Source organism: Gymnoscopelus braueri (genome assembly GCF_963280865.1).
Source record: "Gymnoscopelus braueri genome assembly, chromosome: 7".
NCBI classification, from domain to species: domain Eukaryota; kingdom Metazoa; phylum Chordata; class Actinopteri; order Myctophiformes; family Myctophidae; genus Gymnoscopelus; species Gymnoscopelus braueri.
Window position 1 is genome coordinate 40,596,418 of NC_137608.1, and position 25,407 is coordinate 40,621,824.

The following is a 25,407-nucleotide window of genomic DNA, read 5'->3' on the forward strand; positions in this document are numbered from 1 at the left end:
CCTGTTAATATAAAAACAAACCAAAAAAAACAGACACTCTCCTTTGAGACAATCTGACATATAGAGATATCGCACCTATCTTTGGCATAGGAGGAAGCAGTCCATTGGGACCAGCGGGACAGAGGGACACCCCTGTTGTTCTAATCTGCATAGCCATGCACCACATGGAGGTCTTAGAACTCCCATCACTGACTCTCCTCGCTCTCAAACTGCCTATGAGCACTCCTCCTGGGCTCACAAGTGGCCCACTCTATAGCCTTGATGGGACATGGCTATAACAGCTGTTGGAGGGTTTCATGTCAGAAATGGAGAAGCCCAGGGTGTTATTGGCATTGACATATAAAGGTAGACGCCTCCTCTGGCTCTGAAGTGTCTGTATGGTGCGAACAGTCTTTTTACCCCCGGTCTGAGTAGCCCTGCCCTGTAGGCCCCGTAGGGGCCTACTGGGCGGTGCTTCTTTTGCTCTACATTAGAAGAGTTGGGAACGTTGGGGGTTGTCACATTCTAATACAGCTGAAATACCCAATTTCAGCACTGGCCTCAGTGGCGTACCTCGCTAGTCATTTGACTCCCAAACCGTTAGCATTAGGAGTCTGAGTTCGACTCCCGCATGGGACGATACTTTTTCAAACACAGCAGACTACCTTTTTTCGCCGATAAAGTATAGTTTTGGACCATGACGGAGGCGCGCCGACTTAGCAGACCTTGAGGCCGAGGAGTCGCGCCTGAGCGCCTCCAGGCGCGAGTGCCCGCGACGACCGGCCGATGGTCTGCTAGTCGACTAAGCGCCGTCCGAGTTATGTACCGATAGGCACAGAATCGTAAATGATGTTGTGGGGACTGCGTTTTCCCCAACTCGTTTCACTCAACTCGCCTGTCTCTCCCCGCACCCGTCCCCCCCCGCCCCCCCCCGCCCCCCGCTACTGAGACCGGCCTGTATGGTGGGCGTGCTTCCGCTTCCGGGGGGAGCTGGAAAATGTCCGTGTGCGTCACAGAAGGGGGCGTTCAGTAGGCCAATCAGAGGCAGGTGGGGGCGGGACAACTAGATTCTGACAAGTCCTGGAAAAGACGCGCTGTGATTGGCCAGTAGTCAACACGCTGTGATTGGTCAGTGCCCGTACCCCCTGGAAATATGGTGGCCACCATACGAAACAGGTCGCTCCAACGAACTATAGAGGCCAATGAGGTATCTAGGTTTCTATATCTATGGTTATTTGTTCTTCCATGCCCCAAGTGCCCAGGGAGCTATCCAGTTACCCATGCACATCCCTCTATGCTGGGCAAGACCTAGCCGGTTGAGTGTCTAAACGGAAGTACCAGAAAATACCACCCAAGGAAATGACGTTGACGCTTTACATAATTATCTGTTTATCCGTGAATGAAACAAGTGTTGTGATTGGTCGAAAAATATAGTTTCTGGGGGAAATACATACAACAGAAGTTCCGCCCTAAGACACACCCACTGCCCATACTCTACTCACCTTTTAATTTGCCGAAAATTTGCTGCAAATGTAAAACACATTTATCCTGTGTGCATCAATTAGCTCAATGCACAACACGTGTGGTCACACCTAGTTAGACCAGTTAGACTGATGCACAACTCTTTGTTGTTACATTCAATCTGTGAATGAAACTGGTGCTAGTGTGGTAGTGCCAGTTGGACATGTTATGCCTGTTCCGAATGGGCCACTTAATTGCAGCTTTCTTAAGAACGCTCATCCACACAAGTTCAAACGGTTCAAACTTGATAGCCTACTGCATTTCCCTGTGTCCTCAGCAACACACCTGCCAAATGTCTTCATAGTGTGGATGGCGCCATTTAGAATTTCTATATTTTCCCTACATGCAATTCTTTGAAACTTTTTTCCTCTCATTCAGGACATAATTATTTAGGACCCAAAATCAACTTTAGGCTTGTTTTTGTTGCAATTAGTGGGAGGTCAAGTGACATATTACTGGACTAAAGACAGACTACTCAGCAGTGGTCTTGTTAAGATTCCACAAAGTTATAGAGAACTCACAATTGAATATTTGAATTAACATACAGAAAACAGTAGCCTATGAGTAGGCCTACATAATATTATTAAGAATATGGCAAAGAAAACAAAATATATGCACGTGCGCACTGCATACACGTGTGTGTGTGAGAGAGAACGAGAGAGAGAGAGAGGGGGGAGGGAGGGAGAGAGAGAGAGAGAGAGAGAGAGAGAGAGAGAGAGAGAGAGAGACAGTGCGAGAGAGACGTACATTCAAGAGAGAGAGAGAGAGAGCGAGAGAGAGAGAGAGAAACACAACACCGTCCGTGAGCCGGTGTATGTTGACAAAATGGTTTTGACGACGGAGAAATATATTTGGACGTCTGACTAATACACGTTGCGCGCTCGAGGAGTCAGGACCACTTTACGCGATTTGATTCATACTGCGCAACTCTCCAGTGGACTAACAGTCGATGGTAACTAACAACCGCATACATTGGAGGGATTTATACTCTACAGTTCTTTAATTAGAAGGATTACGCGAAGAATCCACGGAATGGATTTTTATCGGAGCGTCAAGTTGTATCGTGCGACCGTGTCCGTTATTAATTCGTCAACATCCTGAATTGATTCCACGCGGGTCGGCTGCTCCGTACTGAGTTGTTTATAAACGATGGAGACTATCGGGAAGTTCGAGTTCAACAGAAAAGAGCTGATTGGCCACGGTGCCTTTGCAGTGGTGTTCAAAGGAAGACACAGAGCGGTAAGATGTGTGGTTTAATGTAGCTCTGGTCCAGTGTTAGAAGAAGTTCTCCTTAGGGATGCTATGGACCAGAGCTAGGTTTAATGTACAGGCCTATAGGTTTGGGTCAGATTACTATCTATCTATCTATCTATCTATCTATGGATTGATTGATTGATTGATTGATTGATTGATTGATTGATTGATTGATTGATTGATTGATTGATTGATTGAATACTTTATTAGTCAGAAATGTAAACGGCACTGAGGTACAGTCAGATATTAAGGCTAAAAGGATAACATAAAAAAAAAAGTCCTGTGGACTTGTTTCCATTGTGGTCCTCTCTATTCAATTCATCAACACAGTATAAAATTCACAATAATACATATCATCAACAAAACATTATATGTACAAAGTAGAAAAAGTCTGTCTGTCTGTCTGTCTGTCTGTCAAAAATGAGGTTAGGATTGGGATGGCAGGGGTCTGGGGGAATCAGACTGTCTGAGCTCTTGTCTCTGAGGATGGGGGGGAGCTTCCTTGACAAATGTTTCTATATTTAATTAAACATTTTAGGAATACAATCTGTTATTTATTTTTACATAACCAGATACAGATTACAAAATCCTGATTTCACAATGTTGTCAGTTGACACTTGGATGATGTTGTTTTCTTTTCTAGAAACATGACCGTGAAGTTGCTGTTAAGTGCATCAACAAGAAAAACTTGGCCAAATCCCAGTCTCTCCTTGGTAAAGAAATAAAAATACTGAAGGTAAGTAGAGCTTTGAATGAATGGCGTCACACATTCTCTGCCCGTCTTGCCTGCACTTGCATCAGACACTGACTGACCTGTGTATTTTTGTACAACCCTCCTCTAGGAACTGAAACATGAGAATATTGTTGGGCTACTTGACTACCAGGTAGGAGTTTCTCAATTCACATGCTTCATCTCTTCTCTCTCTCTCTCTCTCTCTCTCTCTCTCTCTCTCTCTCTCTCTCTCTCTCTCTCTCTCTCTCTCTCTCTCTCTCTCTCTCTGAACCCCAAGCCCCCAACAGACATGTGCACGACTGCACGTACAACCATTCACCCAAACAGTCAACAGACCTCACTGCCACAGTCACGTGTAAATGTTGACATACTCTAGAAAACACTGATCCTCATGCCCTCATGTGGTATTGTGGGAAGGCTTTGCCTTCTGCATGTTGTAGCTTTTCATTCTTTCTTTTTTTCTTTTTTTTAATGAAGCCAGCTAGCATACTCAATGACATATACTGGGGTTGTATAGATTATGTTAAATGCTTATTTTAATAAACAAATGACGGTTGATCTACCCTGCCGAATATTAGCTTGCCTGAGATACAGTATATTGGTGTGTTTGCATGGGCGCCTCTATACTGTATGTGTCTGGTTGACTCAAAGTTCTCACCTGTTCTCACTGAACAAGCCACCAGTCAGCCATCCAGGCATTCGCCAGCTGATCCATTCAGTCGCCTTGGCTCTAACAGATGGCAGGGTGCAACCTAACGACCAAGCTAAACAATGGCTTATAACACGCACGCTCTTGTGCCATCTCAGCAGACAGAGAACGAGAGGGCAGCCTGGTGTCTTAGGTGACAGGCTGAGATCTTATACCTGCTCAGAGTCCTCTGAAGACAAGAGGGACAGTGTTAGGTGGATTGTCATGTTAATTCATCTAATAGAACCACTCTATATCAGTAGGATCTATTATTATTATTAATATTATTAATAATAATACTATTATTAATTAACTACTTAGTTTAATCACATGCCAGCTCCTCAAAAAAATTAAAAGTGCTATTTGACACTTTAACAAAAAAATATAACTTTTAGATAAAAAAAGAGGCACATCATTGTTAGAGAACAATATACAGACAGCAGCAGACCAAGAAAACTGAGGTCACTAGGTAAAAGAAAATAAAGCTCATGGCCTCGTTCCTGATGTCAGTAGTTCAGTTCAGTTTGCTCTGACACAGTAAACCTGGCACGCTCCTCGCTCATATCACTATGACTAACTTACCCCATAGAACCCCAGTGTGGGCCTGCATTGCTTGTTACATAACAAAGCAAAGTTGTTCGATGTTAATGTCATTCATTGGTTCGCTTTGGTATATTATTGTATACAGTATTGATTGTTTTTATTTACCTCTATAATAAAGCTTTTTTTCTGACTTTATCAACAGGAAACAGGAGGATGTGTGTATCTTGTCATGGAGGTATACAGTCCGATGCTTTGAGTGTTTAAAGCATCTGAATGCAAATGATAGATTCACTTATTTGTTTACATTGTTCAAGCTTTGACCATTGTATTTGGTTTTGTTTATCTTCAGTACTGTAACGGAGGTGACCTGGCAGAGTATCTTCACAGTAAGTGTGCTATTTTCCACCTCTCACAGAATAACTCAATATAAGCCTGGTCTCACAGCTTTGTTTGGATAGTTCTTTGTGGTACTTTCCTTGCCACCTGTGGCCAGAGCTTAAAGGGCATACTAGTTCACATCACTACCTCACCTCTGAGAAAGAGGAGCATACTCACAGATTATGTTGTTGTTGTAAACATTATTGTTGTAGGTGAGAGTCAGTGTAAGTTGGCAGGCCAATGTGGCTTTGTGAGGCTTTGATGAATGCTTTCAGTGTTTTGGAGGACTATAATAGGTTTAAGGGTTTAACAGTTTGACCAAAGTATGCAGGAATAACAATCCCATAGGTCAGCTGGCAAATGATCAGCCACGTACTTAACCCAGAAATGAAAGGTAGAGAACAGGAGTTTTAGCTCTAAACAGGGATTGTTCTTGGAAACCACCACACAATAGATGGTTCTACTTTGTACCGTATATGTCATGCTAAATCTACAATAAATAACTCCCAGTCTGGATTGGTTTAGCCATTCATTATTTATGCCCATTGTTTTATCATCTTTCTATTAATTCACAGAATATCTCCAAACACATTCTCACTATATTTTCATTGTGAAAATGTTCCCCTACTCATTCATCACACCCTCTCCTATGTATGCTTTCTTCCCAAGTGAATCTACCGTGATCTACTGTGATGTCTAACCTCTAGATCTCCAGTCTTACTCTGCCCCATGTGCTGGTCACTCTTTTTTTGTAGACTTGTGTCTGATTTCGTGCCATTGCCAGGGCGCAGGGTGGGTGGAGGGTGAAAGGGGGCTTGCATATTCGCGGCACAACACTCAGTCATCCTTGGCAAGTGACCTCACCCATCTGTCAGTCTCTTATCTCCACTCCTCCAGTGGAAAAATAAAGCAGCTAGAAATACTCTTTAATAGGGCTGGGGGGCTGGGGTAACTTGGGGTGGGGGCTGCCCAAACAACATGATTGGGATGGCAGCATGGCAGCATGTCAATAGAACTCCTATATTTTCAACCTCCGCCATCTGATATTTTCTGTTGATAGTGGTGTGCGTCATGGGCTGGCAGAAGCTTCATGTAGCTCACTTGATGATTTGGTATATATACACATGGCTGGGTTCACGTGGGGTACCGCTTACGTGCTAATGATGCTACAGTATCACGCTTACTTCATATCCGATGGCCTTGTAATGTGATTTCCTTCTTGCTAATTTATCTGGTGACGTGACCGGAGAGAGCAAAATATGCAACCAGCATCAAGACATAAACGGCAATGGGAAGTGGTTGATTAATGATCTAAACATACACAAGTTGAGTGTTTCTTTCTGCATCCACCCCATTTGCATCTATAATTAACTTTACATACGTTGCCCTGCTAACTCCCTACCTGTGCATCATTTAATCAATTTCTGGCATTTGACCCTCAGCTAAGGGCACTTTGAGTGAGGACACCATCCGTATTTTCCTGCAGCAGATAACCCAGGCCATGAAGGTCCTGCAGGGCAAAGGCATCATCCACAGAGACCTCAAACCCCAGAACATCTTGCTCTGTCACCCAGATGGACGCAGGAACAACCCCAACAACATCTGTTTCAAGTTAGGTGTGTATTTGACCACTACTTCCTGCTAATGTCATAAAGGTCAATAGGTTACTTAGATATTCTAACAGTGGAGAACGTTTGAGAAGTTGAAAGTCTATGAAAATAGACAGGATACACCACAATGGAACATTTAAGGCAACACATTGGTAACAACGTAGAAATCAGTCAAATGAAATATAAGGACCCAAAAGCAGGGGTTAATACTAACGGTTGCCCCCTTTCCTGGGGCAAGTACATCCTAGTCATCCATGTGCATATACATATGGACGAGTAGTCAAAAGTCAGTAACAGTGCAAGTTCTTATATGGGGGTCAACCTTGGTGGTGGAGGCTAATGGCTTCAGTCCAGTCCAGTTTATTGTTCAAGTGTACTCCACCACTTGGGGGCCTTTTCTTGCTAAGGTTCAGGAGAATGGTATGGCGAATGGTTCTGAGGTTATTATAAGGAACATTCATGTGTGCACATTCAAAACCCAAGTAGGATTATTACATGAAGAGATGAAAAGATATATCTGGATATTGGAATTAATGCTCTATCTTGTGTTGTTATTGCTGCACGTGCCAGTGTTTAAACAGGTTAAACAACTAGACTAGACTTTTGGCATACTCTGCTACTCCACCTCCCCTGCACCCACTAACCCCGCTGAGCACACAGACACGCACAGACACACCTTAAAAGACACATCCCTCACCTTGTTAATCTTTCTTAACTTTTAGCCGATTTTGGGTTTGCACGTCATCTCCAGACAAACACTATGGCGGCTACACTGTGTGGCTCTCCAATGTACATGGTGAGTGTTTATAGTTATTACACACATACATTTAGCTAAATAGGTACCATTCGTCTGTATCTCTAATCTGCAACTGGTGTTCATCTGACCACAGGCCCCTGAGGTCATCATGTCTCAGAACTATGATGCCAAGGCTGACCTGTGGAGCATTGGAACTATACTGTACCAATGTCTGACTGGAAAGGCCCCTTTTCATGTGAGTGCTACTAACACACTCACACACACACACACACACGCACACGCACACGCACACGCACACGCACACACACACACACACACGCACACGCACACACACACACAGAATCACCTCCTGTGTAGGTACAGCATTTTGCTTATGATTCTAAACCGCCTTTATCCAAAAACCCACAGGTATGAATGCTTGTTTGGCAAAGTTAAAATGATTCACTGAAAGCAAATTTATTTCTACAAAGAATATTGAAACAATGAAATATACACGTACATTTCACACACAATAAGTTCAAAGTGCTGCAGTAGAACAATCAAATTGCATTCAAAAACAGGCTATAGAATGAACAATTAAACATTTTCTAATGTTCATCACTCATCTGAAACAAATAGCTTGCTGACTATGTGAAACTGATCCAATTTTGTATTCCAAGTATTTTCTGTACTTAAAAACTATATATTTTCTCAACAAGGATCTATCATTTTAAAATGTAACCTTAGTTGTAAGTGTAAAGATGGTGTCATAACATTTCAATGCACATTTGTTTTACATTGTGAACATCTTTAGTATCTAAAACTAAAATCAAAAACTAAAAAGATTAGTTGGCGAGATTAGTAGGCCATGGAAACCTAGCCAAAATGGCTAGGTTTCCATGGCCTACTAATCTGAAATGATCCCTGAATTCCTTCTCATGCTTATGAAAAACCTTAAACTTTTGTAATGGTTTCAGAATGGGCTGACAACCTGAGGCCTTTTATAATACATTTTTGTTATTATTATTATTATTATTATTATTATTATTATTATTATTATTATTATTATTATTCACCAGACATTTCACAGGAGTCATCCCAGTCAGGTCAGGTGTATTTCCCACAAATGACCAACGAATATGACATATTTACATGTTCATCAAGTGTTGCAAAGTGCTGGAATAGAGTGAGACAGAGCCATCTTTACAGATGGCTAACGTTTGAAAATGGCTGTCGTTCATACCTCTGAACCCAGGGTAAATATTGTTGCTTCACAACCCTGGATATTCCTTTGTACCCTTCGTGAAGCTGCTCATCTCACACTCAAACCCTTATGGAGTTTGTTGATTAACTCAGCGTTGATTTATGTACAGTACACACATGGTAGCACTTGCTCAGCAATCTAGTCTGCCTGTTGGATTGTCAAATCCTGTTTTTAATTCTCATGTATTTATTTTCAAAATCACCAGAGGTTCATGGACCAGTTAAGAAACACATTGCTCCACCTTTTGTACCCAGGGCAGGATATTTCTGTGCCAGTTTCCTCGAATAGCGAATGAGAAAGCAAACCGAGCAAGTCAGTGGGTTTACAAGTCAGAGGTCTAGAGAGTGTCAGGTTGTGCCATGGTGTCGAGTTCACTCGGGTGCTTTAGTTGACAGCCTCAAAGTTCTGAGAAAATAACCTGTTTGCCTTTTGGCAAACTTTATAATAAAAGCTTCTAATGGCACACCCAAATGCTGTCATTTACATGTTAATGTGTGTGGGAAAGGGTAATGCCATGTTTATTTTTGGGGTTTTTTGCGCACAAGTTCATGCATGTGTATTTACAGTATGAGTTGCAGCTGTGACTGTTTGTGTTATGTTTGCAGGCAAGCACGCCTCAGGAGCTTCGTCTCTTCTATGAGAGCAACAGGAACCTCCTTCCCAGGTTAGTGCCTCCGGAAATCTGCTGGGATGAAGGTATAAACATGCATTACTGTGAGAGCTCACTCCTCTACCATCAGTTTGTTGATGAGCGATTTAAGCTAATCCTCCATATTCCCACTGTAAAGAGAGTGTACGTATGTAAATAATAAAGGGTTTGCACGCACAGTACACAGAACCACCACCCTATATATAATGTCTATATACAGGAATACTCTTCAAATATAGCCATATATGCCCAGGAGGACATGTGCACAGACACCTGACAGGTGATTATATTATCCCCTGGGTCAAAGCCTTGAGAGGTTTTTGGACCCCGAAACTCCTCCTTCCTGCTAAGCCACCCTGCTCTGTCATTTATTTTCCACTGGCAGCTGATAAGCTGTCATGAACTTGAAAAAAGGTCCTCTTCAACTGCTGCTACTATGGTCTGTCTCTTGAGTGTCACGTTATGCTTAGCTTGGCTGAAAATAATTAGGAAGTGTATCTATGTTTAAGTATAAACTGAGATGGTATTATAACTGTCATATGTTTTGCACATTGTTGTTATTGTTTTATACTGACAAGTGAAAGCGATTTTGATTCTGAACCCATTCAACCCAGCAACTAAACCTGTTACTGGGAGCTATTGAAGGCCTCCTCTTCTATTGTTTGCTTTGTAAGGTTGTTGCTTCGCTCTTGGCCTCGCTAATCTGCTAGAACGATAAAGCTAGTGATAAGACGCAGTGCTGTTTGTGTAGAGACAGTTTGTTGTTTTCTTGTGTCTCTATTTATAACTGCTCCAACCTGCTGGTGCCCTGCACTGCTATCACTTTCCACATGACCCACATACTGTAGCTCAGCACCAACGAACACAGACAGAAACATGTCACACACTCACGCAAGTTGCACAAGTCATGCATTTGCACACGCACATTCCAACCAGTGGCATTGGGTGTTCCAATGTGCTCATGCCTCAAACACTAAACAAAACTAAGAGACTAAAATCCCCACTAGCATCCCGAGAGGCTGTGCTGCTCCTTAGCATATAGGTGCTCAGCAAATTCCATGGCAATTCAGCCAGTGAGATATGTTGTTTGGGATCAAAATAATGGATCGACGAATAGACGGACTGACCAATTGGCATTGCCATCCTTAGAGCCCCTAAAGCACTTAAGCTTGTTGAAATATTAAATACAAGCTGCTTTGAATGTTATTCTCTTTGGGCTCTGCTCAACATAAAATGTCCCAAAAATATCTGAAAACTAGCTCTACTAAAATGTTATAAGAATAGCTTACATAAACTAGTTTACACATGCATAGTGACCATACGATTTTTTACACAACACAGATCTCCATGAAATGTATGTTCCCCTCAATCATCATGATTCATTAGAATTCATATGGACCAGTAATCTGAATTTGATCATTTTGATTATAGTTTCTCATAGCCTGCTCCTCCCTACATTTGATCAGTTAGAGTTACATATTGATATGAAGGCATTGTAATATAACCTTACAATAAATCCTGTGTCCTTTGTTCTCTAGCATCCCAAGGGAAACCTCAAGCCATCTCAGACACTTGCTACTGGGGCTTCTGCAGAGGAATCACAGGGAACGCATGACCTATGGTCAGCCTCTACCTATAACCCTTTTGGATTTGATACATTTCTCATTGAAACATTGAAGAAATCAGTGCATTGATTTCGGTGTGTTTACTTGTGACTTTGCCCCCCACAGATGAGTTTTTCCACCACCCTTTCATGGAATCAAGTTTATCCATGAAGAAATGTATGTACTGTATGTTGCTTAGACACATTTTATAGTCAATGAAGTTTGTGTAAGTGAGATCCACATACTGTACCAACATATCTAATTTATGGATCCTTGACAGCCTCTTCAGTTCCCATGCATCTGTACCCCAGCTCTGGTTCAGGCAGTTCTTCAAGCAGTTCCTCCACCTCCAACCAGGCCTCTCCTCTAGTACGTACATCCTCCTTTTCATGGAATGCTTAAAAGAAAATCACACAGTAAAGCAGATAAGCTGTTGTTTAATTGTATAAACAGCAGCACTGTTTCGAATGTTTGTCAACGTTATCCTGGGAAACCAAGGAATATAATCCTGACATGATATTACACAAACTATCAAAGAACTAACAGCTTTTACTTAGCTAACTAGTTAGCCTACAAAAACGGTCCATAATATGTTGTTATTATTATTGTTAGCATCTTTTAATGTTAATTTACTAATGGTGTAAACAGCTGATGGAATGTTGACAGGGGTTTCACATGTCTAACTATAATACATAGTAAAGGAGGTAAACCCCATGATATTGATTAGATTTAGATATTTTTACTGAGCCGTTGTTATCTTCCACTCTCCTCTTTAGCATTCCAATACCAAGCCCCTGCACATCCCTAGACAGGAGCCCCCTGGCTTCCTGCTGAAGGATGCAGCCAATCAGGACAGCAGGAACTCATTTTCTGACACAGAAGAATTTGTCATGGTGCCTGTCCAGTTTCCCAGTAAGACAGCTTACGATTTACTAATTCAGAACAGCGTTTGTTTGCTTTTTACCATTTTGTCTGTCTTACTTTTTAGTCCGTCACGGGCTTAATCACTGAAAGCTGGGTCTTTTACGTATTGCAGATGATTTCATATGTGAATTGGGAGATGGGTCACCAACTGAGGGCAGCCTGATATACAGTGGGTGAGTTGAAACTTCAAGAAACCAACGTGCTAAATTGTGATTTATTTATACGTGTGTTATAAATATATACAGTACCAAAAACAATCACTGTTCTCAGGAGTTCTTTGCTGGCCGAGAGAGGTCTAGAGAATGCAGGCAAGACGCCTCCCTCCTCCCCATCTCCCTCCCCCAATCCCGTCAGGTAAGAACAACAGGGGTGGATTGATAGCAGGTAGGTAGATATACATGGATAGTGCATTGACTGGTTATTGGTTACTTCTTGTGGGTAGATTGTCAGTCATCTACTGCATTTTACTATCCATACAAAACCATCGACTTACAGCTCCCTGTTCTTGTTCGTCTTCCTCTTCTGTTTGTCCATGTAGCAAACCTGTTGACTTCAGTGGCAGTAATTACAGCCGGTCTGTGCCCATTCCTGTACCAACGCAGGTCCAGAACTATCAACGGATGGAGCTGAACCTGCAACCTGCAGGTCTACATGGTTCAACCAGGCACGTACCATTTATGAGTACAGTTCACAATTTAACTTACGCACAGACAGTGTATGGTCATTAACCTTTGTCATTCAAAAACAGAGTAAGCGGTCTTCCCATCTACCCTTTACCACCACCCTCTCCTCCAGCTCTGCTTATTTGCTTTATTTCCTCTCTTTCTTACCACATATCCTATTTGGGACAATACATACTTGGACTTGAACTTGAGAAATGTCATACTCTCTAACAATAGCAAATATAAATGTGTCATTCAGGGCCATGCTGTGTTGTCCTGGCAGCAGCAATGAAAGCTCTCCAGGATGTGGCAGATCTAGAGCTGCAGGTCCGAGCCCTGTCCTCAGAACCCCCAGGCTGATGGCTGGAGGAGCACGGCCTCATCCGCCCTCTCCTCAAGGCAAGCATCTGAATTCTTTCTTTCTCTCTTTTTTTTTTTTTGGCTGTAATTTGTACTGCAGTCAGGGGTGGGGTTTCCCAACCCCTGAGTGTGAAGTAAGTGCAAAGTGGCGTATGGAATATGGTTTGGCTGGGCACACAAGCTTTCTTTCAGCGATGTGGCCCACTGCTTCAACACTTTTTACACTGTTAAAGCCAGTCCACACCAATGCAACTAGTCGCAACTCCTTGCAACAAAACTGTTTTAAGGCCAGTCCACACCAATGCAACTCGCATGTTGCAAGGAGTTGCGTCGTGAATCATTGGTGTGGACTGGCCTTTACACTTATGCAGCACTTGTAGAGGAGCAGAAGTTTTTAACACCCAAAGAACTAAGTGTGAGGATTGTCTAGATATTTTGACTTATAGCAGAGTACCATATTTCCAATGGGTTTTCAATATCTCCTAACATATTGTGCAGACTGCAGACATGATCACTGCTTTTAACCTAAGCATTGCTAAAAGGGGCCTTCTATCTTTTCCCCCTTCAGGATAGAAAGTTATTTACTTTCATTACTTTTAACTCTGTGCCCTCTTTAGTTGGAGCAATTCCAAAGATCACAGAGCACAGTCGCCCCCTCAGCACAAAGACTGGTATGCCTGCTGGCTCTCCTGACATGGCGCGCAGCTCTGGTGGTTGGCATAAGTTCCAGAGTCGGAATCCCGACTCCAATCTACATGGCTCCCCAAGACCCAAGGTCAGCTTCCAAAACATACAGAACAAAAATATATGATTAAATACATGATAAGCAAGCACGTATTAACAACTGGACGTCATTTTTTGTACAATGAGAAAATGCAATAAACATTTGCAGTAAACATTATCACTTTGCATATATACATAAAGTATTGGGTTACAATTTGCAATCAGGCAGCTGAAAGTCAACTGGGCAACAAATATCAGGAAGTAGATTTTTGTGGAATTCCTTTAAATTGGTATTATGCATTTCCAAGTGACAAGGAGTTATGTGACCAACAAGGTGTCGCAGAATCTAATTGGTCCTCCTTGGCAGCCTCCAACATCGTTTCCATGCCGAAGGATGACAGTCCCAAACTTGCGGACTCTGGGCCTCTCACCTGGTGCCCAGACCAACCTCATCATGACAGCAGAAAACAAAGAGCGCCCTTTCAAAAGGTCAGAATTGTTCTACTAAACTGTGGTACTAGCTTGCGGAAAACTGAATTTATTCAATCTGTAGATCTTATATAGACCATATGTCAATTGATGAATCATTAAATACTCCTGATGGGGTGTGTTGGTGTATTGAATGTCCAGGTCACTGAGTACAGGCCGGCTGTCTGATATGCTACTGAAGGCTGCCTTTGGATCTCAACTTGTCGACGGTGGGAGTGATGAGAGCCTCTGTTCTGACAAGTATATGGACACCGCAGGTACCTGGGCAACATGACAAGACTACAGCAAACAAACAGTGTCTTTGTTTATGTAACCTGATGTTATTTACTGACACAGCTTTCATGCCATTTTTGTAGACTTTTTTAGGAAAATTAGGAAAACCACAGTTATGAAATGTTTTGTTAGTACCACCACACGGTACAGGGCATGTCCATATTAAACACAGGGGGTGTGTGTGTGTGTGTGGCCCTAAGCCCAGGTATATTATAATATTATAAAGAGGACAGCACAAATAGAGCACCGAAGTCCTGACGTCACTCGTTCATCCCCAGGTTTGCGGAAGTAATTTCTCTATGGAGAATAACATTGGGTCATCTTAGAATCGTCTCATATAAGAATTGTGGTCCAAAAATAAACACTGCGTGTCGGCGTTATTGTCAGGGAGGAGGTTCTGTATCGTTTATGATAGTCAGTCACTTATATTTGATACAGTCTGTTTCTGGCGAAAATGTAACTAATTCGGCGGAAGTAACATTAGCGTTTTCTCACCGTCAGTTGATGCTTCATATCCATAAGAGTCAACCCGCCGGGGTCATGTGTTTATTTTTGGAACACAGTTCTTATTTGACGAGATATTCAATACGTCTATGGGATTCAGAACGGGGGTGGAAAACTGCAAACCAGGTAGACAAACAAAGGATGTGTAAATGACGTCAGACTTCGGCGGTCTATAGCAGTGCCAAATAGGCACTGCTCTCTGAAGGTACGGTCACACAGTTGCCATCCACTCCTATTATATGGGGAAAAAACGGAAAGACTGTCCAGATCTTTCCCCCCAGTGAGCCAACATCTGTCATGCGCTGCTCTCCAGTTGCTCAAAGCTCTGGAAGATAACAAAGAGACGGACAGAAATGGGCGCATCTGCCGCATCAGATGCGGTATTCTGCTGCAACTGTGTGACCGTACCTTGAGTCACTCCCCCTGGCTCCACCCACAGTAGTCTTAATTGAGTGAGAGTTCACAAAAATGCTATTGAAAAGTTAAATGAAAATGAAAATTTGGGGAAAGTAAAAGATTCTCTGACTAAGTTCAGATATAGTATACTGATTTGTCAAACCCCTGTGGAGAAAAATGGATGAGGAGTCGGACAGACAGGACAGAGGTTTCCCCATTTTACAGTAGGAGAGTAGATGATGGGGACACACACACACACACACACACACACACACACACACTCACACACATGACACTGTATATGCAGTATACATACTGTAAGGTATGTCGTTTTCAGCCACCTACTTGTTCCTACAGCTCCACCTAGTGGTTATCATCGATATCCTGGAACCCAAGACAGTCCTAACCACATCTTCGCCCCGGGTACTCCTTCAAGACAAAACACCTGTCCTGATATCACTGCAACCAGGGGGTTCTCAGGTAGGGGTTATGCCAGATAGCCAGATAGCCATAACTGTGTTATGGTAAAAACAACAACAACAACAAAAACACATCACATGACATCACATGAGCACAATGCAGCACATCCATTGCCAATTTTTATTTGGAGATGCCCTCACATGAAACCATAGCAAATATTCACATTAAAAACTCTTTGAAACAACAAATCTTTATCACATACTGTTGTAAATCATACTCCAGGGTAAATTAGCCAATGATTGCTTTATTTTCTTTAAAATATGATTAATCCAATACAGCTATTTATTTTTGTCACATTACATGAATCCAAATACTCATTGTCTCTTATTCCCCAAATCTTGTATTTCAGCTGTGTAATTGTTAAATGGTACTTGTGTTTGTTTTGACTTCAGACTCCCCCAGTAACATCAGTCCATCCCGGCTCTTCTACAATCATCTGCTGCAGAGGAGGAGCCGTGGAGTCAGTGAGAGTGAAGCTATGGAGGCCTCGCCACATAGAAGTATGACTTTTCACCCTCCAGAGCTGCCTGAAGACACTCTGATGGAGGTAATAACAATAATAGAGATCTTTTTATTTGTATAATAGGTATTTTTTAAGTGGAGCTTGCAGCTAGTTTTCCCCAAATAAATACATTATAATAAAGGCAGGATTTATTTATTTTATAAGGATTTAAGAGACAGCGATTCTGCCAGGCAAAGCTCCTCAGACACGTTATTCCAAAGTCTGAGGGCTGTAATGGCAAAAGCATACATTGCTCTAGTAATGTGGTCATATGATTAGGGTGTTGTGGCTCGTACAGAGTGGGTTGATCATTCATAGCATCACATGTCTTTACTACAGCAACCACACACAGATGCTCTTGCTGACCTCCGGTTCACCTTGGCTTTCGTCCACTGTGTCATTGAGATTGCCTCCTCTAAAGACACAGGGCCAGAGGCCAGCGACAATCCTGATGTGTCCTTCCTGGAGCAGAGCCTCGTAGCTGACCAGATCAGTCTTCTTAGTAGAGAGTGGAGGTAAGATCCATGCAGCTTTTTGCGCTTCTTAGCTTTAACCAAGCACCAGAGTCTTAAAATCTATTTTCTGTCTCTTTGTGATGTAATGTTCTGCACTACTGATTAATAAAGTGCATCATCATTATCATCGTCATTTCAATATCATACCTTGTGCCGCAAATTGTTCTTGAGAGTGACGTTGTCTATGTTTTCAAATATGGTAGCAATGCAGAGCGGTTGGTGTTGTACATGAAGGCTGAAGAGTTTCTGTCCTCAGCCTTGCGCACTGCTAAAGAGGACATCAAACAAGGCAGACTGCTTCCCTCAGTCACAGCTAAGCAAGGTGAGGCCGGAATTTCTAATGTAATTTAACCATAGAAGACAAAAGTACTTTTGTATGGTCCAAGGTTTTTATTGTAACATGCATTTACACAATGCAACATTGCAGCTAATGACAATGTTTAAACATTTTCAAAATGTTTGACAATAATGGCAAATAGGGATGCAGTTTAAAAGTGGCTGAAGCTTTTGACTTGCATTTGAATTTTAGAATATGCCATGACATTACATGACATGATTTTGAGTAATAATCCTGCATCTGTCCTCCCTGTGTGTGCAGTGATCAAGAAGTTGAACGATCTGTACAAGAGTTGTGTATCGTGCTGCCGTTCCCTCACCGGTCGACTGCAGAGTTTCCTTCTCGACAAACAGAGGCTGATGGACCGCTTCAATGGCATCACAGCAGAGAAGCTCATTTACAGCCACACTGTGCAGATGGTGAATGAACTAAAATATGCTGGTGTGGATATCAACCCCAAATCCACTCTAGCACTCTAGTATCTATTCATTTGTATTGGTGTGTACAGTATGTGTTTGTATGACTAATGTTCTTACATTTAGAGGTCCTTATCTTGCTATGAGTACGGTTTATCTAAAAAAATAAGATTATAATGGTTTAGGTCTGTAAAGCTTATCTGATATCTACAGCAGACAATATAATTTAGTGACACTGATTGTGTTTTTTTTCCCCTGTATGTTTGTGTATGTGTCTTTATTGTATCCAGGTACAGTCTGCAGCACTAGATGAGATGTTCCACCATGGTCAAGCATCAGTCCAGCGCTACCATAAAGCCTTCCTGCTGATGGAAGGACTGTCCCGCATTATCACAGAGCCAGAAGACATTGATAACATCAATAAATGTATGTGAACACACCATCAGATACAAAGACAGGCAGCTGCATGGTATAGCTGAATAACATTTGTATAGTAATCAGTATTACCAAATACCTTTTTATTTAATTATTTGTCTTGCACCGGTGAAGTCATCATTGTGTTATGAATTGCTCTCTCGTTCTCTCTCGATCTCAGGTAAGCAGTGCATTGAGCGGCGTCTTTCTGCTCTGGAAACTTGATCTCCAACACTGTGGTTGCAGGAAGCAAACCTAATGCCTTAGACATCCATCTATTCAGTGAAGATGGGCCCTCTACACTGTTGATACACAAAAGCACCTTGATCTTATTTACAGGGAAACCCTTGATGGGACTTGCATTATTTCCCCACATTACAGCCTGGAATGTATTACATTACGGAATGGCAATGTACTGTAGGAAGGGGGCACTGTGTGACACATACCTAAGTGCTGTGTGTCATAACAACTATGATTCAGTGCCCGGAATAGAAGTTGTTCTCAGGCCTAATTCTGATTAACTGTAAACTCTGCACATTTGTTTTGTGTTTTGCACAAATAATGATCAGATGCTATGATAATTCACTTTAAATGAGTTTTTACTTGAAACGAGGATTAACCAGCAAATGCTTTCTGCTTGTGTTTGAAAATGTTATGTATTAAATGTACTGTAAAAGAGAAAACAGGAGTTTGAATATTGTACAAGTGGGTGACCAGACCAAATACTGCCAGGGTGTAGCAAAACTGGTAAAGATGTGCCTGCTTTATTTTAGAGTTTATAGGTGTTGATAGGAGTCCTTCTACATATCACCAATGAGTGTAGTTCAAGTACATTTTGCTATAAGAATATTAGATTTAAAAGACAATGTATGCAGAGCTACTTTTACTGACATTATTCACTGCATGGGGAGTTGATTATCTATTGTGTATACTTTTCGTCAACGATAATCTTTGATGTAGAAATGTGAATTTAATGCATTATGTACTCATCATGTAATTGTGACTGTTAAAGCAAATGTTGAAAGCCTTCTGACACAGTGTTTCTCTACAACCTAGAAATAGAATGTTTTGTACAGCTATTGACAAATGTATACAATGTATTTGGAGACTGTAAGAGTGCTAAGCTGGTAGGTCTTGTTGGATTTGATCAATTACTTTTTATACTGTCATTTTCAGAATGCCAAAAAATCTGCCAAAATCAGTATGTTACATACGGTGTGCAGGGTGATGGAAATAAATATTATTTATTGTTAACATTCTGGGCTCTGTCCAGTTCTTTGTGTTTGGACACTAAATGAATATGATTATGTAATATGTGTAAACTAAATGACATTGCATTGCCTACTTCCACTATTGTGTTGCAGTCTGTCAATACCGGTATTCACTGTTCTCCACCCAGCAGTGGTGTACAAACTGGTGTCATCGAATCATGTATGGCAACATTCGAATGGCAAAGCATAAGCATTCACATCAGCCAACTAATGAAAAAGTACTTTTAGTTAAATGTTCACTTTAAGTTATTTGCTGATAACCTTTACTAGACTTTGGTGTGCCTTGAAAATCAGTATAAAACATTTTACTTAAGGTATTTGTCCCAAGTGCAATGAAACAAAATAGCATGTTTTGACTCTCACCACTTTGGCATTATTATGGCAAAAATACCAAAGCCTTTTCCCAATAAATTCTGCATTTTGTTTGCCATTCTGTTTCTGGCAACCTTGAACATCCGTTTCTGCTGCTACATACCATTGATTAAAGGTAGGGTAAGTGATTTGCTTTGGTTAAAATAAGTGTTACAGTAAATAGCTCTATATTCTGATAGTACTCATTGCTATAGTGTTTGTTCAGTAAAAGGAGTCTCCTTGTCTCTCCGCCTCCATTAAACAGAAAATGCATTTTCGTTTCAGTTTCAATTTCATTTCCAATTTTATCCAACCAGGACAGAGAACTCAATCAGGATATAGATTAAACAAGTGAAATTGGAAGTGATGACACTAAGAAATGAGCAGACGAAATTGGAACTGGAACACTATACAAATTAAGCTTAAAAATGGGTACTTTCTCCTGATTGGCTGAGATTTTGACACCTACCGAAAAATGTATTTTCTGTTTATTAAAGAGCTGGAGAGACGGGGAGACTCCTGTTACTGAACAAACACTCTATAGCAGGGGTCTTCAACCTTTTCAAGCCAGGGACCCCCAAACTGATGGGGTGATGGAGCAGGGACCCCCTACCTCGTAGGGTAGGGGGTAGGCCACCACATATATCGTATATTTATGTGAATATATTTACATGAACAAATGGTTGCCTGGAGCCTGCTCTTACCCACAGGTTGTCCCAGTAGGTGTGCAAAAGACCCTTTCTTTCTCTACAAAATATGTATAAACATACCATGTTTATTGTGCATTCAATACTAAGCTATTAAAATATGTCATGTTATGTTTAAAGACATATGTATAATGTGATTATGTGAGGTAGTGTACTGTAGTGGAGTAGAAGTACTTACGTAAATCTACTTGGTTACTTTCCACCACTGAGTGTGTGTGTATATATTACATTCCACAATACCTTGCCCTATTTAACACCCTTTATAACACTATTACTTCCCTTTAAACACGTTGAAACAGAGACCATACCAAGAAATCACCCCAAGATTTCTTATAAGAAATCACCTTAAACACATTTACAAGTACAATGGTCAAACTATTCTATACTGTATGTTAAAGGTAGGGTAAGTGATTTGCAATTATTCAAATAATTGCAAAATGGGTCTATGTTCTGATAGTGCTCGTTACTATAGAGTGTCCTGTCCATATAAAAAGTCTCCATGTCTCTCCAGCTCTTTATAAAACAGAAAATGTATTTTGTAGTTTTTTTTTTTTTTTTTGTAGTTTCATTTCCAATTTTATCCAACCAGGACAGAGAACTCAATCAGGATATAGATTAAACAAGTGAAATTGGAAGTGATGACACTAAGAAATGAGCAGACAAAATTTTAACTGGAACACTATACAAATTAAGCTTAAAAATGTGTACTTTCTCCTGATTGGCTGAGATTTTGACACCTACCGAAAAATTTATTTTCTGTTTATTAAAGAGCTGGAGAGACAGGGAGACATCTGTTACTGAACAAACACTCTATAGCAATGATTACTATCAGAATATAGTATTTTAACCTTTTAACAAAATACTTTTTGTTTTAACCAAAAAATATCACTTACCCTACCTTTAACTATTATTACTAGTAATGCTGCTACAATGTCTAACAAAATAATTGTACTCTTTTGAAACTGTAACACTTAATAAAGAAACCTTGAAGATACATATTACAGACACATTTTTACATTTTAGATCATTTATTATGCATTAAATTGATATAACAAGTAAGTCATGAACGGTACAATATTATATTTCATAAGAATGATTGAGATATTTAATTGATATTTACAAGTAAGTTATATACAGTACATCATTATTTGATGATTGAAAAATGATTGAGGTATTTAATTGATATTTACAAGTACCTTAAGTACATCATTGTTTAAAACCAATGTGTTGACGTTCTTGTCCTCTGGCAGAAAGTCTTTCCAGCTAAGGCCCGCATCCCTCCACATGTCTCCCAACTTTGCCTGGCTCATTGCTTTGCAGAGTAGAATGAGGATGCGAAGCAACAGGTTTCCAGCCATACCCAGAGGAATGAGAGTCTTGGAGATCTCCTTGAAGAGCTGTCCCATGGGGATACCTCCCTCGTAGACCATGGGAGTGATCAGCTCAGCCATGTACAGCCAGAAGTGTGGGATGTCTGTAGACATGTCCTCTGCCACGTCTAGGATCTCTTGAAGCCCTTTGTAGTACTGCTGTATGGGCATTATGCCAGCCTTGACGAGCTGATGCAGCAGCTGCCCCATGTGGTCTCTGGCGATGGCGCTGCGATCTAGCATGGACTCCAGGCCATTCCGCACAAACACAAAGAGCAGCTGACCGCTGTTCAGCTCCTGTACACACTGCAGTGCCTCCTTCATGTCGTTGAGGTGGAGGTACTCTTCGATGATGGCTGTGGATTTCTTCTCCACTTCCTCCTCGGTCAAGGCGGGCTTGGTGGGGGTCCGGGAAGGTGGGGGGTTAGGAGCAGCCTCCTGCTTCATGTTCTCTGTTGTGCTCCTGGCATGCACTCTGCTAGCGCTGTTGTCCTGAGCCAATAGTCTGTCTGAGTGAAGAGAGGAGCCTGAAGAGGGTTGCTGCAGATCAGAGAGTCTGTTCAGAGTGCTGGTGGCTGGACGGATGCCCAGCTCTGAGTCAGCAGGCTTGACACTGGTTCCAACGCTGCTGCCTTTATAGCCTTTGTTTCCTGGGGCCAGCCGATGGTTGTTAAAGTCAAGAACATGAGTCTTGGTCATTTTGCTGAGTAGTGAAGGGTTGGGTTGGTTGTTGGTGGAGCTGGAGTAGCTGTTCCAGCCCTTGGCCACCCTTCCCTGTCGTGGGGTGTATGAGCCCCGTCCGCCGGGCCGGCCTACACCCAATCTGTCGCCTGAGCCTCTGACTGACTCCTTGGAGATGAGGGTCTGCTGGATCTTCAACTGCTCCATTTGCACCTCCATCTCAGCATCTTTGTGGATCTGCTCGATGGTCATGGGACCCTGGTCTCCTCTCCTGGGCACCCAGTTATTCTGTTGGAGGTCGAACACATCCTGCAGCATGAAGCGGATCCTGGGGGAGGATTTCCTCTCCTTGACGATCTTCTCCATCTGGCCCATGCAAGGCTTGGCCATCTCAAAATCCATGTCCTTTCCAATGGTGGAAATAAGTGTACACAGGCACTCCAGGGACTCCTCGTCATGTGTTATGAGCAGCTTATTGATGATGCACTTGTCCATGGTCGCCGTGGTCATCATCTTGAGCTTGAATAACTCCCCAATGAACTTAATGTTGCCCAGGGAGCACCTCCTGGCCTTGTTTTTGTAATGGTCCAGTTCCTCTTTGCGAAGCTGCTTCTCCTCCCCCTCGGCAGCATCCAGCTCTTTCTGCTTCTTGTCAAACTCTGTCTTACAGCGGTTGAGCAACAGCCTGCGGAAATTCACGCAGACTCCTGGCTTATCTGCGCTGGGGACCTTGAGCTCCATAAGGCAATGGCACATTTTGGCATAGACCACAGAGAAGCTGGGCTCTGAGATGGCCTTTTCAAAAATGATGTCCATGACTCCCTTAAGCCGGCCCTCCGTGTCGATGGTGAGCTCCCTCACCTGCTTCGTCAGCTGTTGGAACTTCTGGAGGGTTATCTTGTTCAGGATGCCACGCACTCGGTTGAACAGATCCTGGGTCTTGGCCTCCTCTGTGTCGTCGACCTCCTCACACCTCTGCTGCTTCTTGCCGGAAGGCTTCCAGGCCTCCTTGGCCTTGTTAAGCTGCACGTCGACGGACAGGGAGAAGTGGCGAAGAGGTCTGTCTCTCCAGCCTGTCTCTCCAGTGGAAGGCCTGAAATCAGAGCCACGGTCCATGCCTCCTGGTAGATGCCAGCTGGTGTTTGGCTTTCCCAGGGGCTTCCTGCTGCTGACTCTGTCCAGGATTACATCAGTGATGACTGGCAGGCCCTCAGGTTTGATCATGCTGACGTTGATGAACTGTAACTGTAGAAGGAATCCTCTATCATAGTTGATCTTCTCCATGATAATGTCCATCATCACAATCACCATCAAGTAGGAATGAGCTCTCTGTCGCTGCAGTCTGCCTTTTATACGCGACGTTCTTCAACAACAGCGCCAACGACTTCGTTGTCGCACATTGGCTGTTTCATTTTGAAAATAAACAACGCGCGTCCAATGAGCGGTCGCGCGTGCTGTTGTACACAAGCGCGTCCAATCAGCGCGACTTCAGCAAGGCAATTCGTGACACGCCCACTGAACTGAAGCAACGTCAGAGTTAAAGTCAGGTACGGCGTTGCCATGTCGGCTTATTATAAGCGACTTTGGGCTTATTTTTCTGTAAAGTTGCTTGTAAATATCAGTGGTTGCAGTTTTGTGGGATTGTTTCTAACGTGTTCTTGGTTATTTAGGCTTGCTTCCAAATTTTCATGTATTTATTTAAACCAGTGGTTTTCAAATATTTTCATGAAAATTTGTGTTAGAATGTTTCCCAAAAAAGAATTCCACATTTTCATGCAAGAGTTTTTGAAAATAGCAGATGTACAAGCTCACAACGCGTTTCATCGTGTGATTTTGTAAATCTTTGTAGATTTTTTATAGGTTTAAAGTGCTCATGTGGCCTACGTTGCTTCTTTTGGGCTTGTTATTCTAGACCTGGTTGCTTATTTCTCTCACAAAAGATGGCAACACTGGTCAGGTATGGACATTTAAATACAAATAATAACATATTTTACTGCATGTGTTGTGATGGATGTTACGATGTCTGTAGTAGGAGAATCCTATTAAATCTACTTAAATTCAGCTGAACGCCGTTGGCGTAACGTTACTGTAACATGAAATCAAGGCAAATAAGACTTCATGGAGTTTTAAACTCAGTCAGTTAGATTCAGTGGTGGAAGAAGTACTCACATTTTTTTACTTAAGTAAAAGTATCAATTCTGCAATGTAGAAATCATTTGTTACAAGCAAAAGTCTGGTATTCAAAATTTACTTAGAGCTTAATTGTAGATCTGCTATTTTCAAATGGCCGAAATGTATGGGCTGAAGTGGTTACTGTATGTTTTGTAATAATAATACAAATCTACAAAGTAACTAGTAACTAAAGTTTTCAAATAATTGTAGTGGAGTAAAAAGTACAATATTTGCTTCTGAGATGTAGTGGAGTAAGTAGTATTGAAAATTGGAAATACTCCACTAAAGTAAAAAAAAATACCTCAAAATTGTACTTAAGTACAGTACTTGAGTACATGTACTTCGTTACATTACACTAAATTAATGTTTTTGTTTTTTCTGATGACTCTAATTCAGTTATAACTTTTAAATAAATTATTGGGTTGTGAAAACAAAACAAAAAACATCAACAAAAAACCTGATATTATAAAAAAAACAAAAATGTGGTTTTATTTAGAAAACTATAGAATATTTTTTCATTATGCATGTAAACAAACTTCGTCAGTTTGGCCTGGCTTGTTGTGAAAAAAAGGTGAATGTATAAATCGCAGATCAATTATAGAAAACATGATTATTTTCTATATTTGGAGTTCTCTTTCATATCAATTTAGATACCTTTATTATCATGCGGATATTTATTGTTATTTATAAAAAAATAAAAATTATCAATTTTTATTTATTGGCATCTGTAATTAGTTTCACCACCACAGCCAAAGCGGCACCGTTGTGTTTGTCCACATTCACTTTCCGTACTTGAAACAGAGCAGCACCAGTGTTGCCAGGTCTGCTTATTATAAGCGACTTTGGGCTTGTTTGACTGTATAGTTGCTTGTAAATATTGGTTTTTTTTGGGCTTGTTTCT

The 25,407-nt window shown here is 41.6% G+C and overlaps 2 protein-coding genes across 3 annotated transcripts; one reads left to right on the plus strand and one right to left on the minus strand.

The window, feature by feature from the left end:
* Nucleotides 1-2,275: 2,275 nt before the first annotated feature.
* On the plus strand, nt 2,276-19,210 carry ulk1a (unc-51 like autophagy activating kinase 1a). Of its 2 annotated transcripts, none has more exons than XM_080434174.1 (27): nt 2,276-2,739; nt 3,398-3,490; nt 3,597-3,638; nt 4,921-4,953; nt 5,068-5,104; nt 6,539-6,712; nt 7,429-7,502; nt 7,597-7,698; nt 9,312-9,370; nt 10,894-10,976; nt 11,086-11,136; nt 11,240-11,328; nt 11,736-11,871; nt 11,996-12,056; nt 12,154-12,237; nt 12,422-12,547; nt 12,805-12,944; nt 13,523-13,680; nt 13,963-14,117; nt 14,259-14,374; nt 15,648-15,770; nt 16,163-16,317; nt 16,612-16,787; nt 16,991-17,109; nt 17,386-17,543; nt 17,831-17,966; nt 18,136-19,210. In XM_080434174.1, the coding sequence occupies exons 1-27, from the start codon at nt 2,650-2,652 to the stop codon at nt 18,177-18,179; spliced, it is 2,814 nt and encodes a 937-aa protein (XP_080290300.1). In that variant the 5' UTR covers nt 2,276-2,649; the 3' UTR covers nt 18,180-19,210. The 2 variants fall into 2 exon arrangements, with proteins under 2 accessions (XP_080290300.1, XP_080290301.1); XM_080434175.1 differs by having other exon boundaries at nt 13,996-14,117.
* LOC308089018 (eukaryotic translation initiation factor 4 gamma 1-like) lies at nt 18,230-23,645 on the minus strand (the record flags this gene model as incomplete). The annotated part of the gene is made up of 2 exons (XM_080433597.1): nt 18,230-18,256; nt 21,480-23,645. The coding sequence occupies 2 exons, from the start codon at nt 23,643-23,645 to the stop codon at nt 18,230-18,232; spliced, it is 2,193 nt and encodes a 730-aa protein (XP_080289723.1).
* Nucleotides 23,646-25,407: the final 1,762 nt, after the last annotated feature.

Coding starts and splice junctions, on each gene's coding strand:
- ulk1a (XM_080434174.1), top strand. CDS start 2,650: ATGGAGACTATCGGGAAGTTCGAGTTCAACAGAAAAGAGCTGATTGGC. Junction 7,503..7,596: donor GTGGCTCTCCAATGTACATG/GTGAGTGTTTAT, acceptor ATCTGACCACAG/GCCCCTGAGGTCATCATGTC. Junction 14,375..15,647: donor CAAGTATATGGACACCGCAG/GTACCTGGGCAA, acceptor TTGTTCCTACAG/CTCCACCTAGTGGTTATCAT.